The sequence below is a fragment of the Scomber japonicus genome, chromosome 5 (genome assembly GCF_027409825.1).
Source record: "Scomber japonicus isolate fScoJap1 chromosome 5, fScoJap1.pri, whole genome shotgun sequence".
In the NCBI taxonomy this organism is placed as follows: Eukaryota; Metazoa; Chordata; class Actinopteri; order Scombriformes; family Scombridae; genus Scomber; species Scomber japonicus.
In genome coordinates, this window is record NC_070582.1 from 33,364,155 (window position 1) to 33,380,238 (window position 16,084).

Sequence of the window (16,084 nt, forward strand, 5' to 3'; positions counted from 1 at the left end):
GTGTGAAGTAATTGTCTGTATAAAAATAGAGGATTAGGAATGTGTATGAATATATATGAATGTGTATGAGTCAGTGTCAGTGATAACAGCTGTTAACATTCACAGGTGACTACAGTCACCTTGTACAGCTGACAGCTACTGGAACTCTGTATGTCGCCTGCTGCTATTATTATTATCAGCCTGCTTTCTTCTTAGATGACTCCACTGTCATTCCTGTCACACATTAGTCAGTCTCAGCCTGCACATTCCGGAGAAATGCTCCCATTATGAAACACACACACACACACACACACACACACACACACACACACACACACACAGAAGTAAACACTCCCAGGATGTCTTTATGTTCTCTGTTTGCTTACGTAGGAAACAGATAGCACTGTGTGTTTATGTGTGTGTGTCATGAATGTGTGTGTTCTGACCAGGGTCAGCTAATTAATATGTTCTATATAGAGTGGACAAATATTTGTGTGGAATGTTTGAATATGTCTGGTTGATGATACACAACTTTGTAAGAGGAGCTCAATCATAAAAGTGAATGATGTAATGGATTCAGATGATACTTAAAGTTCTCTGTGTGTGTTTTACATGTAGCTTTCCTGTGTTTACATTGTATGGAACACAGTCTGCTTATTATCAGATATTCTAGAAGTTCTTCCATCACACCATGCTGTTACTCTCTACACTCACTGTTAACCCCTTGAATGTTAAATGACAGGATGTGAAGCTGCTACTGTCATTCAGCATCAATCCTCTGAACACCATTGATGCAGTTTGTGTCAAAAACTACACTGCATTACATCATATATAAATATACTAAATACATCTACATAGAAATCATGTGACAGCCCCTCTAACTTCAGTTTGCCTGGTCACGTTTAGACATTTCCTTCAGAATCAAATGAATCCAGTGATAGTTATGTTTCCATGGTTAAATGGTTATCATGTCTTCTCATGGTGCAGATTGGCCAAAATGTCAAGATATAAAAGACAGCTTAAAAAAAAATGTCTTAAGTTGATTTTGAGTGAATTTTAATTTGTCAAACACAGGAAATGAAAGCTGAAAAACAACATGGATGTAAAATAAATTCATTCTATAAGAAGAGAGGAGAGTGTATTTTTTAGCTTTTACACCACTCATTTTAGGAGAAAAAACAATATCATGTCCTATTTTACCTAAGACATGAAAATATAACATAGCAATAATGATGTAAATGTATTTAATGTAAAGTGAAAATGAGCAGAACTTAATGGAAGTGTGGGGTTTATTGTATAACCATTAGAGCCATCAGTCTTCACTGCTACATCATAAAAACTATCATCTTATTAAAACTACTAGACTAACTAACTAACTATTAGATAATCTGACCCAGAACAGACTCAATGGACAAACATTTGTAGCATCTATACAAAAATACATTTAGAATATTTCCATTTTGTGCATTTTGGGCCACTTTAGGAAAAGTCATCAAATTTCAGAATAAAAGACATTTTACAGCTATTAAATGCCAAAATGGGTTGAATCTAGGGTTGCAAAGGGGTGGAAAATTTCCAGTAAATTTCTGGAAAGTTTCCGGTAAATTTCCATGGGAAGTTAAGCTGGGGAATTTTGGAAATATTCCAAATTGGAAACTTTCCATGGGAATTAAGGTAATTATGGGAATTAAATGGGAATTTATGGGAATTTGTGGCAACTGAGGGTAATTTAGTGGAAAGGTATCATCATTTGATTAATTAATTGGATAGAAAAAGTCCACCCCTTCATTAAAAAACTGAACATTATTTTAAGGTGCACAATGTTGCTTGATGTCCCTGAGCTGTTGAAGTTACATTAAATTATACAATTATTTATAATTTAATATTAAAAAAACAACTAAATGTTATTATTCTTAATGGTTTCACACACACGCTACACATCCCTGAGGGGGATGTGTAGCTTGTGTGTGTATCCTGGTGGAGATACAACTCATAAAATCCAAAATATACAAGATGTTTTTAAAACTATTAGTTATTGTTATTTACTTAGGTGCAAATGATATAACTAGTAACATCAAAGTTCCACTCCTGTCTGTTAAAGTGATATTTGCTGTATGAATTGTGGTTTATTTGGTTTTGACCAGTTTTATTTTTTCCACCATAAGGCTAAATATAGCACTTACTCATAAAAATATCCATAAATATATTACCATATAATGTCATCAAAACCACAGGCTCAAAAGTCAGGCTTCAAGTTGTTGTGTGCTCTGGGCTCAAAAGTGTGGTCCAGAACTGTAGAAATCATCTGTGCATGTGATGGAGGAATGCACAGTGCATGTAGGGGGCGTGGTCTCAGATATTCAACTGTACTGCATGATATCTGGTTGTTTTAGTCAGGATTATGCTAAAATATTATTTTACACAACTATATTTAAGTTCCCTAATAAGAACATACCTTCAGTTTAGTAAATTCCCGGTTTATTCCCGTTTATTCCCGTTAATTCACATTAATTCCCGTTAATTCCCATGGAAAGTTTCCAAGTTTGAGAATTCACGGAATTTTGCAACCCTAGTTGAATCTGACCCAAACAGTATGTAAGGGTTTTATCACTTCTCTCTGTGTGATGTCATTGCAATATCTTTGGGTTTTGGATTGTTGTTTGGACACAGTAAGACATTTGAAGACATTGTCTCAGACTCTTGTTTAACTTTTAAAGGACATATTTGACCATTTTCTAACATTTTACAGACTAAACTAATCAGTGAATAAAAACACAAATCTACAGATGAGTGGATAATGAAAATAATCTTCATACAAATAGCTTGAGCTGAATGAAGAGAACCTTTCCAGAGCTTGAAGTGATGTCATTTATCAGTGAGGTCAGGTGACTGGGTGCTTTAGAATAGAGACAATGCAGATGGGAGTAGTGCATATGGACAGGGAGGGAACAGTGAGTGAATGGTAGGTGCAGGAATTTCGGGTGCTGTAAGTGAAACACTGTGTGACCCTACTGTTTTCCACAGGGTCCCATTCATCCCATGTGTGTGTGTGTGTGTGTGACCGTGTTTATTCCTGTGTGTGTGTGCCAGCGTATGTGAACTGTCCTGCGACCGTCTGACTTCTCCCTGCATGTCCGATGAGACCTTTTGTTACTTTTCTGTTTGCTCTCTTTCTATCTTTTTGTCCCTTTTTTTTGTTTTTTTTCTCCTTCACCGCATCCATCAAGAAATGAAACGTTCTCACACCCAAAATGAAAAAAAAAATCACACTCCCAGCGCATAATTCTTCCTGAAAAAAGCCAGCGGAGAGAAAGCGCGAGCGCGAGGAGGAGAGGGAACAGAAAGGGAGTCTCTCTGCCATCTTTTCACTAGGATGGCCATGTCTAATTGTGTCACAGTGATAAATGAATGGGGTTTTTGTGGAGGGGTCAGGAACCTCCCTTGGATCAGAGGCCCATCAAAGTGAATGGTTTATTTTTTCTGTTTGCTCACCCCCTCCCCTCTCAATGGAAATTTAAATGAGTGTTCACTAAACAGATAGCCGGCTCATCACAGCAACTCAAACTCTCATTCAGCACTTTGCTCTTTGAGATTTTTTATGGTCGGTTTTGTTCTCAGGAGATGATTCTCACTAAAAATGACGTCTCTTTTTTAACTCAGCTCTGTTTTTCTTACCAAATGCTCCCTTCTTTATACTGGAGAGTGCTTTCAATTGTGTTTGGCTCAGGTTAGAGCACTGAAATGGGTTCTGTAGTAATTCCCTTAAAGAGTTTTAATCCCCAATTGGCCATTTCCTGTGTGTGTGTATATGTGTGTAAGGAATGTTTGAATCTCAATAAGTCAAAGTGCTGTAGTATCAGTACTTTTTGAACAGGTGTCCCATGTGGAAGTGTTGAACATATAAAGCATTGGTACCTATAGTATAATGATGTGATCAGTTATTACACTTTATGTTTCACTGTGTGTTCTTTTTTTTTTTTTTTTTTTAAGTATATTTTTTCGGGCTTTTTTGCCTTTAATGTACAGGACAGTGGAGATAGACAGGAAACAGGAGGCAGAGAGGGAATGACACGCAGGATAAGACCGCTCGGCTTGGGATTCGAACCGGGAACACCTGCAATAGCCTCAACTCATGGGGCGGGCGCTCTACCCGCTGAGCTATGCTCATCCCCACTGTATGTTCTTTGGATGCAGCTGATTGGACTGATTTAAGCCATATCCATTTGCGCCTGGAAGCATTTCTCCAACATTTGGAACACATGTTTTACTTCTTTTCATCACATATTTCATCTAATCTGCACTATAATTGGTACATATCATAATGAGATGACCCTGAACCATGCATCACTTACCATTGGTGTGTACTTGGTTCTAAAACCTTGGAGGGTGTGACCTGATGCCTTTAACGAGCCTTAACTCTTCAATGTTACATTGAATTACAACCAAATGTGGGAATGTTGTTCATACAGCCACACTGCACTAGTGGTACATTTATTACATTGTACATTTGGTACAATTCTACCCACAGGGGGCGCTACTCTAATGATATAACATGATATTTCTACAATTCTGTTATCTTTAATGAAATGAAACTTGGCACACAGTTCTACATGAGAATGTGCATGATGTAGTGAAACACCACCATACCACATATGAACTGCCATGTCTCTTACATGTAGTATTCTACGATATTAAACTTTCTAGTTTCAGTAAATGTTCAAATGATCCAATATTTCTACAAAAATCAAAGATTAGAGAAAGTTTTAAATGAATCATCTCACCAGCCCTCACATTTATCTGCTGACCCTTTGGAGGGGCCCCACCCCTATGTTGGGAACCACTGGACTAAACTAGCTAACTGTATATAAAGTACATCAAAGTACATCATCCTCATAATACTGCAGTACTTTTACTGTAATACTGCATACTACATCACTCATAATACTGCAGTACTTTTACTATAATACTGCATACTACATCACTCATAATACTGCAGTACTTTTACTGTAATACTGCATCACTCATAATACTGCAGTACTTTTACTGTAATACTGCATACTACATCACTCATAATACTACACTATTACTGTAATACTGCATACTACATCACTCATAATACTGCACTACTTTTACTGTAATACTGCATACTACATCACTCATAATACTGCAGTACTTTTACTGTAATACTACATACTACATCACTCATAATACTGCAGTACTTTTACTGTAATACTGCATACTACATCACTCATAATACTGCAGTACTTTTACTGTAATACTGCATCAGTCATAATACTGCAGTACTTTTACTGTAATACTGCATCACTCATAATACTGCAGTACTTTCACTGTAATACTGCATACTACATCACTCATAATACTGCAGTACTTTTACTGTAATACTACATACTACATCACTCATAATACTTATATACTTTTATTTAAACATTTACTTATTTAACTTGTAATGTAGTATTTATACATTACTGTATCAGTACTTTGACATCAGTAAAGGATCAGAATATGAAGTTCTCCTCCAGCACAGAGAAAGACTCATGCTTTGTTTCTCAGCTATTTGCAGACAGACGGAATGCCTGCTAATTGAAGTCTAGCCTGGGTTTGTGTGGTATTTAGGAGAGACACATTTTTTTATACTCTTCTGATAGGTGAACTGTGATGGGAGTTTTTCCCTATGACTTCATAAGAATAGGAGAACGGGCAGGAACGTGAAATTACCAGCAGTTATGAAAACACCCAGCAGCACAGTGGAGCCTCTACACAGTAATGTACCAACACATTATCACTATGTCACAGTCTGGAGATTACTCTAACACACTGATGCTATCTGCACACTTCTCTAAACAAAAGCACATACAATCACTTTAAGCACGCACACTTCTACAACCTTTCAAGATCACCTCCAACACACTGTGGAATTCCAATGCAGTCACACAGAGGTGAAGACACACAAGACACACACACACACGCACACACACACAGGCCATGACGTTGCATTGTGTTGAGCCAGAACTTTATACCCTCAGCAGGACTCCTACTGCCTGACCCAGACCACAGTAAGAAAAACACACAACTGCAGTTACATTTAAAAAAAAAAAAAAAGAAGCTCGGCCTGCAATTTCACCACGTGTGGGAATCACTGCCTCCAAAATGGGAAAAATGGGAAAATAGCCTGTTTGGATCTTTATCTTTCTTTTCAAGCGTTCACCTTTTTAATGCGAACACACTGTAGCGTGAGTGTAGAAAACTGCTCTACAGCATTCCTCTCATTTCTAGCAAACGTGTGTGTCACATTCTCACACACACACACACACACACACGCCATCACACGCCATCACACATAGGCTGCAGATGACTGTAGTGTGTCTAAAATAAAAGCGTGTGTCTATTTCAGTCTCCTCCAGTCCAGTAATAGCACAGGCGGTGAGCAGAAGGGTTGGACACAAGTTCTAATTGCAGCCTTGTCAATTGTAGCTCTCACTTTCCACACACACGCACACACACATGCATGCACACACACACACACACACACACACACACACACACACACACACCACAGGGGGTTTGTTGGCAGGGGTGTCTGTATCAGTTTTCAGCAGCCTGGTAATAGATGCCTTGTGACTGATATGTTGCACACACACACACACACATACACACACACACACACAGAATTGAGTGTGTTGTGCATGTATATGTGTATTGCTGTGATTTCATAATGTGTGGAAATCCCTGGCTGGACTCTCCATCTGTTACAGACTCTCTTAATGGTCATTTAATCAGAACATCCATAAACAACATTTTTTACGAGCTACGGAGCAAATGACATAAGAGGCAGAACAACACCAAGGCGACATCTTCACACACATCAATCAATGACATCATAATCATAATAATAATAATAAGTGCCAGAGCTGTGTGTGAAACCATAGTAGTAGCTTCTTTCTTCCTCGTGCTGCCAGTTTGTGTCGTGTCAGGACTTTTCACATATAAAATATAAGAAATAGAACAGCAGGGATTATTATTATTACTATACTAGTGTTATCTGTGAAGGAAGTGGTAACATTAAAGAAGTGATGCACATATTCTTATAGATTTTCCATCACATTTCTGCTGAGTCCCATGCTGGTTAGTAGACCTGTCACTGTGCACACACTCTCACGCTTCATTTTTATACACTGCTACAAGATTCCATTCATTTTCCTGCATTCTATAGTAGTGTGTTAGGATCATTTTTACACATAATTAATTAAATAATTAACTCTCAATTTAAATGCATTCTCAATTTTACTATAATTTTGAATTCAAATTCTGAATTCAAATATAATATTAATTTTACTATAATTTTACTTTTTACTCTTAATTTTAATGTATTATCAATGAACTATAACATTATAATTATACTGTTTACTATTAATTCAAGTGTAGTTTTGATTTTTACTATTTAGTCTTAATTAAATGTATTATCAATGTTTCTATAATTTTACTATTTCCTCTGAATTTAAGTGTATTATAGTTACAATGACTATAAACAGAATATGATGCGATTAATAGATTATAAAAATAATTCTTTATGATTGGATTTAATTAATTTGCTGGTGTTTTATTTATTTGCACCATATTTTCTGACTATGAAGTATGTGTCAAACGTGTGTGTGTTAGGTATTTAGTCCAATTTCCAATTTTTGAAACGGGTGGAATTTCCCTTTAAAACCCCCTTTTCCATGACTTTGTCCTCCTCTGTAGATACCAGTTATTTTTGGACACATTTGGACACATAACATCCTTTGGACACCCCCCCCCCTTCTGGCTTCTGCCTCCATCAGTCAGTACATCCCTCCATCCTGTTTCCTCCAGCTCTCCTCTTCCCTTTTCTAACCCACAGCCTCTGTATATCACACATGCTCTTCTATTGCTCACTGGATGGAAATGGACTCTGCCTCTGGGGGGTCAAAGGTCAGGGTCAGCTACAGAATAGGACATTACCACATGATTTGGGACAATAACAGAGGCTTTGTACCTGACTATCAAGTTTTCTGTTCTACCACAGCAAGCACTTTCTCTGACTATGAAGACCATAAAGCTCTAAGAATGAGTTTTTAATGTGCACCTTAGCCTTGGAGGAGCTCTCTAAACGTTTTCCTCTTTTGTGCTCCTGTCTCAGGTGATCAACGTGGATGGCAGTAACAGACAGACTCTGCTGGAGGACAAGCTGCCTCACATCTTTGGTTTCACTCTGCTGGGAGATTACATCTACTGGACGGACTGGCAGAGACGCAGCATCGAGAGAGTCCACAAGTCCACGGCTGTACGAGAGATCATCATCGATCAGCTGCCAGATTTAATGGGGCTGAAAGCCACCAAAGTGACAGAGACTAATGGTATGATGTCTTAACAGCAGTACGACAGGGGAAAAAAAGAAAAGTATGGAATGATCTACATCAGAGGTGTCATACTCATCTTCATTCAAGGGCCACATACAGCCCAATTTGATCTTATGTGGGCCGGTCCATTAAAAGGAAGGAAGGAAGGAAGAAAGAGAAGACAGGATGAAAAGATGGAAGGAAGAAAGGGAGGATCGGAGGAAGGGAGGAAGGAAGGAAGGAAGGAAAGATGCAAGGATGGAAGGAAGAGGAGAGAAGACAGTAAGGAAAGAAAGGAAGGAAGGAATGAAGGAAGGATTGAAGGGAAGAAGGACAGATGGAAGGAAGGAAGAGAAGACAGGATGAAAAGATGGAAGGAAGAAAGTGAGGATCGAAGGAAGGGAGGAAGGAAGGAAAGATGGGAGGAAGAGGAAAGAAGACAGTAAGGAAAGATGAAAGAAAGGAAGGAAGGAAAGATTGAAGGAAGGAAGGGAGTTAGGACAGATGGAAGGAAGAGAAGACAGGAAGGAACGAAAGAAAGGACAGATGGAAGGAAGAAAGGATGGATGGAAAGATAGAAGGAAAAGAACACAGTAAGGAAAGTGATCTCCGTGTTAATATGACTTGCTGTGTGTTCAGGTACCAACGGCTGTGCTCTGGAGAACGGAGGATGCAGTCATCTGTGTTTCTGGCGTCGGCTGGCTGTCAGCTGTGCCTGTCCAATGGGGATGGAGCTGCTGTCTGACCTGCAGACCTGCGTGGTGCCTGAAGCCTTCCTGCTCTTCACCAACAGGTACACATACCTGCAAACATCCAGTAGAGTTAATCATCAGTGTTACAGAAGGCTTGTTCACTGACAAAGACAATGAATGTGTAGATTTTTACATTATTTTACTGTATATGAGAGTGTGTGCATGTGTGCAGATTTTTTATTTGATTTGTTTTGATGTTTTAAAATACTACTTTATTTGATATATATATATTTTTTTTTTTTAAATATTTGATTAATATTATTCATTTCTTTCTTTTAGTACTACTACTACTACTACTACTATTAATAATAATGCATGTTATGTATATGTCCCTTTCAAAACACCTTACAAGAGACACATAACAAACAACAGTACATTAAACATTAAAAAATCATTACATTTGGTCTTTTTTCTTTAGTCTTTAGTCTCTTATCAAACTTTTTCTCTTATTTATTTTTTTCCATTTTTATTTCAGATTTTTATTAGAAATCATTAATCATTTTCACATTTTTATCATTCTCATTTTCTCTCACGTGCATTGGTCTCAAATTGGGCTTCATTTTGGTTCCCTCATCATTTTTCTTTCTTTTCTTTATGTCGTCACTTGTTCTGTCTTTTTAGCAGCTTGTCAATCAGCTATGAAGCACGTTCAACTATATTAACCTGTATGAAAGCTGCTATATTAATAAAGTTTGTTCTGTTCCTGCACAGAGACAACATCAGGAGCATCTCTCTGGGTACCAACAGTAACGACGTTCCCATCCCTCTGACTGGAGTCAAAGAGGCCTCTGCTCTGGACTTTGACGTGTCAGAAAGGATGATCTACTGGACTGACATACAGACCAAGGTCAGCTGGGCTTATAACTCATACATGTAGTTAACTTTACTCACTGTTAGTTTGACAGTATTTATTCTTTAGCTTTTAGATCATTAGATGTCTTTAACCTTTGTGTCGTCCTCCCGGGTCAAATTGACCTGTCTGTTTTGACTGTTCCTTCTTTTTCCCTTCCTTCCTTCCATCTCTCCTTCCTCCCTCCCTCCTTCTTTCCTTCCCTCCTTCCTTCCTTTCATCCCTCCTTCTCTCTCTCTTTCTTTCCTTCCTCTTTCTTTCCTCCCTTCCGTCTTTCCTTCCTTCCACCCTCCCTCCCTCCTTCTTTCCTTCCTTCCTTCCTTTCCTTCCTCTTTTCCTTCTTTCCTCCCTCCCTCCTTCTCTCTCTTTCCTCCCCCCTACCTTCCTCCCTTCCTTCTTTCCTCTGTCCTTCTTTCCTTCCTCTTTTCCTTTCTCCCTCCCTCCTTCCTTCCTCTTTTCCTTTCTCCCTCCCTCTCTCCCTCCGTCCTTCCTCCTTCCTTTCCTTCCTTCTTCCTTCCTTCCTTTCCTTCCTTCCCCCTTTCCTTCCTTCCTTCCTTCCTTCTTCCTCCCTCCCTTCCATCCTTCCTTCCTCCCTCCCCTATTCACTTACTCACTCACACACTCCTCTCTCTTTTCAGACGATCAGCAGAGCCTATATGAACGGCAGCTCTGTAGAGCACGTGATCGAGTTTGGACTGGATTACCCAGAAGGCATGGCGGTGGACTGGATGGGTCGTAACATATACTGGGCCGACACGGGAACCAACCGCATCGAGGTGGCCCGGCTGGATGGCCAGTACAGACAAGTCCTGGTCTCTAAGGACCTGGATAACCCACGATCACTAGCACTGGACCCAGCCAACGGGTACGAGTCCTTACATACAGATGAAAACAGACATGAGGGCAGTGAGAAGCATCTGTAGATAGATCTGAGAATAATTATTATTATATTATATTTTATATTTTTTTCTTAATTCAAGTTTAATATATGTATATTTTTTAGTTATGAAATTGCCAGTGTAGTTTACTGTTTCAGTGCACTGATGTTATTTTATACAAGTTCATTGTTAAATTGTAACATATCAATATCTGTTACATATCTTTGTCAAGTGTTTGGTTATCACATTTGAGGGATCGTTACAAAAAAAGTGTGTTATGTGTATATTAAGTACATATAATATTATCAGCCAATATATTGATGAATTGAAGAATTTTTTTTGCTCCCCAATATCGGTATTGGCATCGCCCCCTAAAATGTAGTATGAGTGGGGCAACAACTTCACACAATAACAGTTATATCCTCATCACCACGGCAACTAACACAGTAAAAATCAAGCATTAGTGCAATATGTTTCATCCTTAGTAGAAGCAGTTGTACTCTAGGAGTCCTGCATGAGTCACACACACATGGAGTCAGTGACCACGGCCTGCAGTGTGTGACAGAGCTGTGGCTGCTAACCGCTAAACAAACATGTTCATAGAGACTGCAGCAGCTCTGTGGCAGCGGCTCAGTGTCAGACACCTGTATTACGCTCCAGGTCCAAGTCTTTCAAGAGGCTCGGGCCGAGGCCGATGACTTCATGTAGCGTGTGTCTGAGGTAGCAAGAGTGAAGCTGTGTCATTGTGTTGGTATGTAGGTACAACAGCCAGAGTCTAGCCTTTTTTTCCCCCCTGCACCGTCTCCAAGCTGAGAGAGAGAGAGAGAGAGAGATGATGCTATTAAACCTGTTTGTTCACAAGATCATCTCTCTGACAGCCTGCCTGTGCCAGCGTGCCAAATTCCCTCACAGTTGGTGAAGTCCTGATGATGTCATGGCTCAGAGCTGTCAACGCACCCGCCTCGAGGCACCTGATGTCATTTTATGATCGCATATTCACGCTCGCACATTAATAAAGATACAGTAATGAAAACAAATCGACAAAACAGAAGTTACAAAGTGGAAACAGGTTTTTTTTTTTTTTTTAATAGTAGATGATCTAATTAGATGTTGGAAATATTTAGTCTATCAGAACAACTTTGATTTTTACTGAAGCTGACAAACGAGTCCCAGGCTGCAACAGCGTTTTTTTATGTTCACAGCTACATGTACTGGACAGAGTGGGGGGGTCGACCTCGTATAGCCAGAGCTTATATGGACGGCAGCACCATCGTCACCCTGGTGGATAAAGTGGGCCGAGTCAACGGACTGACCATTGACTACGTGGACCATCGACTCTACTGGACCGACCTGGACACTAACATGATAGAGAGCACCAACATGCAAGGTTTGGAATGCACACACACACAATAACACACACACACCTGCAGATCCTTAAAGTCTGTGTAAAGTAAGAATAAATATGTGTTCTGAGTTTGACGTACCACAGAAAAAGTTGTGTAAAAATCAGCCTCTTTCTCTGCTCCCAAACGCTGTGGGAGTGTCCGCCAATTTCACTGAAACCCCGCCCCCTACCAAGTGTCACCTGTCAATCAAAGTCAACCCCTCTACCAGAAACATGGACGCTATGTCTGAGAGCTTTCAGCTGCTAACTCAGCGGCTAGCTCGGCGGCTAATTCAGCTAACTGGCTAACTGTAGACTGTAATAGTAGTAGTGTGCGCTGAATGTATTTATACCTGTACAGCAGCAGGGGCGGGTTTATGCTAATCATTTTTAGACCCGCCCACTAAACTTTTTGCACCTTTTTTAGAAATACATTTATGACCTATTTAATGTCTTTAGAAGAAAATGTCTGAATTCAATTTACACGGTCTTTAAAGCATCTTAAAAAATGGATTCAATTTTCAAAAGTTTGACAGTGTTGGAATCAGGAATGTCTCTTGATCTTGAGTTGTAGGTATGATCTTGTAGAGTCATTGAACACAACACGCACCTGACATGTTCCCTTCCCAAAACACAAACAAACCCCTGTTTGTTTGTGTTTTTTACTGGCAGCAGGCTGAGATAGGTTTTCGTCATCAGAAATAAGCACCACATGTGGCTTCAGTTACAGTTAATGCAGGCTGGCTACACTCTTCAAACTTCTTTGTACTACCTTGTTTATCACCTATACACCCAGTACAGTGTGACCTGCAGTTCATGTCAGTGGGGTTTGTTTGTCTTTGAACACCTCATCTGTTTCCAACCATGTATTGTTTAAAGCCAGCACGCTGTTTCTATCTCAGCAACACTGAATTCTTAACTGAGACATTTTCCACATTAGCAAGCTGAAGCCTTCTCTCTTTATATTAAGGATTACAAACAAGACAAAGACAAGCAAATACACTTATTCATATGCTACATTTTAGCCAAACCATGATCAGGTCCACTTTCATTTTGCCAGACTGACATTCATATCATATGCTTCCATCGTGATGTGATGGTTAAGTCAGAAATAACAAGTTGGGCCTTTAATTACAATATTAAATAACATTTAGAGTTTATATTTATTTCTTCATAATGACATGGTGAAAGTATATTCTCCATCTTGGTAATGGTAATCTTAACTCAAGGTCTGCTTCTTCAGGACATTCAACCACATGGCACAGCCTTCATTAGCAGATGGAGATGAGTTAATAAAACATACAACATTTATAAATGGATAATAATGGAAATGAGAGCCTGGCCGTAATATATACATATTAAATTCACAGTGAAGGTTACTATTTCAGTGCATTGATGTCATTTTATAAAAGTTAAGTGTATTCTTAAACTATAAAATATCAGCCTCCATAACATATCTTTGTCTGGTAAGTGTTTGGTAACCACATTTGGAGAAAAAAGTGTGTTTATGTGTATATGTGTATATCGATATCGGAATTCTTTTTATTCCCTAAAATCAATATCGGCATCGGTCCCAAAAGTCTAGTATCAGTCAATGTACTGGACATTCATGTATCAATCAATCAATCAATCAAGTATCAAATATACAATTAAGCAATATGAGAACGACTCATCAAAAGGCTTATTATTATATCATAAACATTGAATAATAATAGTATCCATACAACACAGATCTGACATCCTCTATTAAAACATAGTCTCAGTGTCACCTTCAGGCGTAGTAGGAAATGTGAACAACAGCAGACCTAATGTGCTCATTCTCATATCTTTAGTATTATTCTGGGACTCCACTAGAGCTAAAGCCAGTATTGAGAAACAGACTTGAATCTAATTGCAGTTGCACACAGTCAGTGTCGGTCTGCTAGTGTTTGTTTAGTCACATAAACAACATAAAACACAGGAACTAGCTGTGTAAAGGGATCTGTATCCGGGGCAGCATGCACATCTGTCTGTTAACGTCTGAGGCTCAGCATCTGTTCATGCTAGAGATGTAACGTTAATCACACTGTTAACTATTCATTTGTTATTCCCATTCTCACTCCTAAAGAGAGGGAGGATTTTATGACTTTTCCTCATCAATGTTTTTTACAGGCTTCAGTCCCACTGATGGAGACACACCTAATCTACATTTCAGACAGTGTATGATGATGCTATAGTTTGTAGTTGACTAGATGACTGTCATGTGTCCTGCAGGTCTTCAGAGGGAGATCATACTAGATGACCTGCCTCATCCCTTCGGTCTGACTCAGTACCGTGACTTCATCTACTGGACAGATTTTAACCTGCACAGCATCGAACGGGCCGACAAACGCAGCGGACTCAACCGCACCGTGGTGCTGCAGGTACACAACCATTTAACCTTCTACTAGTTTATAACCAAAATGTCCTAATTTCTCCTTTGAGAGGAGACTCCAAATAACCTTCTATCTGGACCCGGACCTGTAACTGATGAAATATTGAGGATTGTTACATTTTGTCTAAGTCTTTCTATATTAACGGGCGCAGCTTCTCCAGCTATTACGGTAAAAGTGGAGCGGCCCTCAGAAACACACGGTCCACTGTACATAGCCAATCTTCTCATGTGATGCTAATCAGCCAATCAAATCCGTGCATTCAGACACGCAGGGAGACTGGACTGTCAGTGAGATACACACAGAGAAAAGAGGAGAGACAGATAAGAGCTCAAACTAAGCTCTTTATTTAACCCTCCTGTTGTCCTCGAGTCAAGGAAGGGAGGGAGGAAGGAAGGAAAGGAGGGAGGAAGAAGGAAGGAAAGGTGGGAGGAGGGAAGGAAGGGAGGAAGAAGGAAGGAAAGGAGGGAGGGAGGAAGGAAGGAAGGAAAGTAAAGAAGGAAGGGAGGAATGAAAAGGAAGGAAGGACAGAGGAAGGGAGGGAGGGGGAGGAAGGAAAGAGAGAAGGGAGGAGGGGAGGGAGGGAAGGAAGGAAGGAAGCGAGGAAAGAGAGGAAGGAAAGAAAGAGAGAAGGAGGGAGGGAGGAAGGACAGACGGAAGGAAGGAAGGGAGGAAAGAAGGAAGAGTCAAAACAGACGGGGTCAATTTGACCCGGGAGGACAACAGGAAGGTTAAGAAGCACAATCAAAAGCTTTCTGTAATGATATAAATATCAAATAAAGAAAAGAAAAGAACATTTATTTATCTTATTCTTTATTTATTCTTATTTTATTTATTTTATCATTTATTTGAATCCCACCAGTTGAGTGTAAACGATAATAAATGAATTGTACTGTATTTATGTGACAGTGTACAATCTAGCTACTAGACACAGATGCTGATGGAACTACAATGCTACTTCAAGCTACTGAAAAAGAACTCAGGATTTTATTTTGGAAAGATAATTTAGGCCTGACAGTATCATTGAGTGTGACGGTTGTATGTGTGTCCTCAGGGCCAGCTGGAGCTGATGCTGGACATCCTGGTGTTCCACTCTTCCCGTCAGGACGGCACCAATGAATGCTCTCACAACAACGGCAACTGCGCCCATCTCTGCCTGGCTACACCTGCTGGAGCACAGTGCCGCTGCGCCTCCCACTACACCCTGAACCCAGACGGACGAAACTGCAGCTGTGTGTAAACTTCTTCGAAAAAATTTCCACAAATATAATAAATAATTTATTTTTTTAGAAATGAGTGCAAAACAAAAAGATTCTCCTTGTAAAGTGCTGGTTTGCATTGGAAAAACATGATTTCTTTTTGGTTACAGTTCATAGTTGAGTTGCAAAACATCAACCGTGACATAGGTGGAAATTTGTGTGTGTGTGTGTGTGTGTTGTGATGGACCTGGCC

At 39.5% G+C, this 16,084-nt stretch overlaps 1 protein-coding gene across 1 annotated transcript in view; it reads left to right on the forward strand.

Moving 5' to 3' along the window:
- lrp5 (low density lipoprotein receptor-related protein 5) overlaps positions 1-16,084 on the forward strand; it is a 75,685-nt gene that overhangs the window by 50,194 nt on the left and 9,407 nt on the right. Inside the window, 7 exon segments of the mRNA XM_053320008.1 lie at positions 8,159-8,375; positions 8,997-9,150; positions 9,821-9,956; positions 10,598-10,824; positions 12,040-12,224; positions 14,475-14,623; positions 15,687-15,864. Of these exon segments, the coding sequence (XP_053175983.1) occupies positions 8,159-8,375; positions 8,997-9,150; positions 9,821-9,956; positions 10,598-10,824; positions 12,040-12,224; positions 14,475-14,623; positions 15,687-15,864 (1,246 nt within the window).